Source organism: Natator depressus, chromosome 7, assembly GCF_965152275.1.
Source record: "Natator depressus isolate rNatDep1 chromosome 7, rNatDep2.hap1, whole genome shotgun sequence".
In the NCBI taxonomy this organism is placed as follows: domain Eukaryota; kingdom Metazoa; phylum Chordata; order Testudines; family Cheloniidae; genus Natator; species Natator depressus.
This window is the reverse complement of record NC_134240.1, coordinates 104,553,117-104,556,818: the sequence shown is the minus strand read 5'-3', so window position 1 is coordinate 104,556,818 and position 3,702 is coordinate 104,553,117. Positions and strand designations below refer to the sequence as shown.

The 3,702-nt window shown below is 53.5% G+C and overlaps 1 protein-coding gene across 1 annotated transcript; it reads left to right on the top strand.

Moving 5' to 3' along the window:
- Nucleotides 1-1,756: 1,756 nt before the first annotated feature.
- On the top strand, nucleotides 1,757-3,492 carry HMX3 (H6 family homeobox 3). The gene is made up of 2 exons (XM_074960027.1): nucleotides 1,757-2,181; nucleotides 2,716-3,492. Exons 1-2 carry the CDS (start codon nucleotides 1,860-1,862, stop codon nucleotides 3,321-3,323), a joined length of 930 nt encoding a protein of 309 aa, XP_074816128.1. The 5' UTR covers nucleotides 1,757-1,859; the 3' UTR covers nucleotides 3,324-3,492.
- The last annotated feature ends 210 nt before the right edge of the window (nucleotides 3,493-3,702 follow it).

Below are 3,702 nucleotides of genomic sequence, written 5' to 3'. Positions count from 1 at the left end.
ATTTAAATAGATGACAAATAATGTTCGACCCTGCAGGTTAGAAGCTACTGCTCATTGTGCAAAATTTGAAGTGAAGCGTCAACAAAAAACTGCTGGTTTTGGCGTATAAACATAAGATGCGATCTTCCAGAAAAGTACGGGCCGTGTGAACATTGCTGGTTTTCCTCCCACTGTAAAAAATTAATTGCGAACAATAGCCTAGTTCTTAAGAAACATTGACAATAGGTTTGTTACAGCGCTACCTGTCCCAAACTCTGTTGTGTTCTACTTTAGAACATACGTGTGGCTAGGAAATATTCGTAAGGGGAAAAGTGTAGCGTCTGCTATTAAACTGATAATCATCTGTAAATAGGATCCTTAAAGTATATACTCCAGATCATACTTTAATAGAAATATTTGTTAAAAGTGTTTTAAAACCAAACTACACGTTACAAATTACCAGTATTACAAGAACCACAGACTTTTCAGCTTCCCTCATTGTTAGCCCTATATGTAACATGTTGCCGTGCTCAGTATCTATCTATCTATCTATCTGAAATAATATAACATAGTTAATATAATAAGTGCCATAGCTCTTTAATAGACTTGTATCCAATACTTTTTTTGAAAGGAGGATTTTTGTTAATCTAAAGACAACGTGATGATCTATTGATAAAAGTCAATTTGTCAGTGTATTTTGGGTGAGTCGAGGACACCGTTTTAAAATTCGCATGTACAAAGTTGGGTGGAAACGCAAAATAGTCCCCATTCCACGTAACGGTGAATCACCTTCTTGTGACACTTTTGGGACAGGGATCTGTAGAAGCTCGGCTCGTGGGTGTATGTTGGAGTCGCGGATCAGCGATCTATTTGGGAGCGATACATTTATGGGACAACCAGCCCGTCTAGATTGTTGTTTGGATTCATGTTTAATCTTCCTTCTGCCTTGGTTCTTCTGATGATCTCTATCAGGGAATGACCACGGACCGCCCCGGGCGATCCGTGCCCCTCTTCCCAGTCGGAGAGGCTTTGGGGTGGTTCTCGGAGGAGAGACAATGCATAGCTGAGCCTCTCCCTCTCCTGCCCCAACCACCCCAAATCCTACCCGCACTAGCGGCGTTCTCCAAAGATCTCCAAGCCCGGGGGGACCTGTGCAGCTGGGGAGGAGAAGATGGGGGAGAGGGAAGAGAAAGGAGGAAGTGTGAGGGGGTGGTTTGTAGCATGAGCGGTGAGTTCTGTGTCATTTGCCTCCTGCGCGTCTCGTGGTGCTTTAGCAAAGCCAATATCCTTTTGTGCTAATAGCCCTGTCCTCATTTGCTGCCTAATTGGACTATATAAAGCCAATAACAGGCGAGCTCTTATAGCCCGCAGCCAAAGCACCAAGTCTACAGGGGGGCGGGGGGAGGCTGCCACCGCTGCTGCTGCTCCTGCTGCGTGGGGCTGGGGCTGCGCGGAGCCCTCTCCCTTGGCTGCTGCCTACTCCCGTTTGCCATTGTGCGTGCCCAATCGCCGTATACGCCCTGCATTTAACTTGGATGACATTTTGATTTCATCATTAGCATCCGGCGCCAGATTGACGCAGCAGCAGCCGCCGCCGCCGCCGCCGCAGCAGCCGGGCTCTGGTCCTCCTCCCCGAAGCAGCCCTCGGTCCCGGGCTCTGTGGGTCTGAGTGTCCCGCGGCTGAGCAGCCCCCTCCCCGCCCCCCGCAGGCTCCCGCCCCATGCGCGGAGGCGCTGCCTCCTGTCCTCGCCCAGCCGCCCGCCCCACCCCCGCCCGGATTGGGCGCCCAGCGCCTGGGCGGCTGCAGCTGCCGCTCGAGTGTCGTTAGCGGGTGGTTTATGATCTGAGCCGCCGCTGCCCTGCCAGGGACCGGGAGGAGGATGCCTGAGACGGGACAGGAGACCCCCAGCAGCCAGCCGCCGCCGCCCAAGGAGTCGCCTTTTTCCATCAAGAGCCTGCTCAACGGGGACCACCACAAGGCGCCTCCCAAGCAGCCCCGAGCGCTCTTCGCTCCGTCCGCCAAGGGGGCTCTGGATGGAGCCGGCTTCTCCCTCTCCCAGGTGGGCGACCTCACCTTCCCCCGCTTTGAGATCCCGGCTCAGAGGTTTGCCCTGCAAGCGCACTACCTAGAGCGGTCCCCAGCCTCCTGGTGGTACCCGTACACCTTGACCGCCGCGGGAGGCCACCTGCCCAGGCCCGAAGGTACTGAATGAATCTATCTGTCTGTCTGTCTGTCTGTCTCTCCTACTCCGCTCGCGCGGATCCGAGATGCCCAGCTGGGTGTCTCATCTCCCGGGGCAGGAGCGAGGGCTCGCTCTCCCCACGCGGCTACCCCTGAAAACAGGATGGTTTGGTAACTGCTTTCCCGGCATCGTTCAGTGGCCCCCAGCAGGCTCCTTTCTGGGGGGAGGTGAAGGTGGCAGTGAGGCCCCGTGGTGAGACAAGCGTCTCTTTCTTGCCCTTTGTGGTTAAGGGATAGCTCAGTGGTTTGAGCATTGGCCTGCTAAACCCAGGGTTGTGAGTTCAATCCTTGAGGGGGCCATTTAGGGAGCTGGGGCAAAAATTGGGGACTGGTCCTGCTTTGAGCAGGGGGTTGGACTAGATGACCTCCTGAGGTCCCTTCCAACCTTGATATTCTATGATAAGTTTGCAGGGAGGCATCAGGCTGGTGTTCCTAGGGCCTGGGTGCCTTTGCGGATGGTGACAAAGGTGCGGTGTGTTTTTGGTTTTCTTTAGCTGCAGAGAAATCTCTCCTGCGAGACTCCTCCCCGGCCTCGGGCACGGACAGAGACTCCCCGGAGCCCCTGCTCAAGGCTGACCCGGACCACAAGGAGCTTGATTCGAAAAGCCCCGAGGAGATCATTCTGGAGGAGAGTGACTCGGAGGAGGTGAAGAAGGAGGAGAACGGGGAGGACTGGAAAGCCAGGGAAGACAGCCCGGAGAAGAAGCCCTGCCGAAAGAAGAAGACCCGCACTGTCTTCTCCCGGAGCCAGGTGTTCCAGCTGGAGTCCACCTTTGACATGAAGAGGTACCTGAGCAGCTCGGAGCGGGCCGGGTTGGCAGCATCTCTGCACCTGACAGAGACCCAGGTCAAGATCTGGTTTCAGAACAGAAGAAACAAGTGGAAAAGGCAGCTGGCCGCAGAGCTGGAGGCTGCCAATCTCAGCCACGCTGCAGCCCAGAGAATAGTGCGGGTGCCTATCCTCTACCATGAGAACTCCACCGCCGAGAACGGCACCTCGGCTGCCAACGTGCCCGTCAGCCAGCCCCTCTTAACATTCCCTCACCCCGTCTACTACTCCCACCCGGTAGTCACATCAGTACCGCTCCTGCGACCCGTCTGAGAACTGACCCCGTTCAGCTTTCTGGTGCCGCAGTGGGGAGGGGGTGGCTTTAAAAAATCACCAAACCTCTAGGTCAGGAGAGAGGCCCGAGGAAACGGAGCAGCTGTAAATGATCAGTAATTTTTGTAAGTACTCAAATGATTTGTGCACTTCATCAAGCGAATATTTGATGCTCTTTTTTTAATGGGTGGTTGTTAGGAAGTTGGGGGGGGGAGGGCGGGGGGAAAGACCCTAAAAATAAAACCAGAGTTGAAGTGGAAACTTGTAGAGAACACTAGAATTGTTACATCTTTTGTAAACGTGAACAAAATATTGCGCTGATCTTTGTGGCTTTAGTTTTATTTTTGTAAACAACAATAAATAAATGATCACGGTTTAC

What these genes read in the sequence shown, in the direction of transcription:
- HMX3 (XM_074960027.1), top strand. Translation starts at nt 1,860, where the DNA reads ATGCCTGAGACGGGACAGGAGACCCCCAGCAGCCAGCCGCCGCCGCCC. An exon ending in CCACCTGCCCAGGCCCGAAG is followed by an intron (nt 2,182 to 2,715) that starts GTACTGAATGAA and finishes GGTTTTCTTTAG; the next exon opens with CTGCAGAGAAATCTCTCCTG.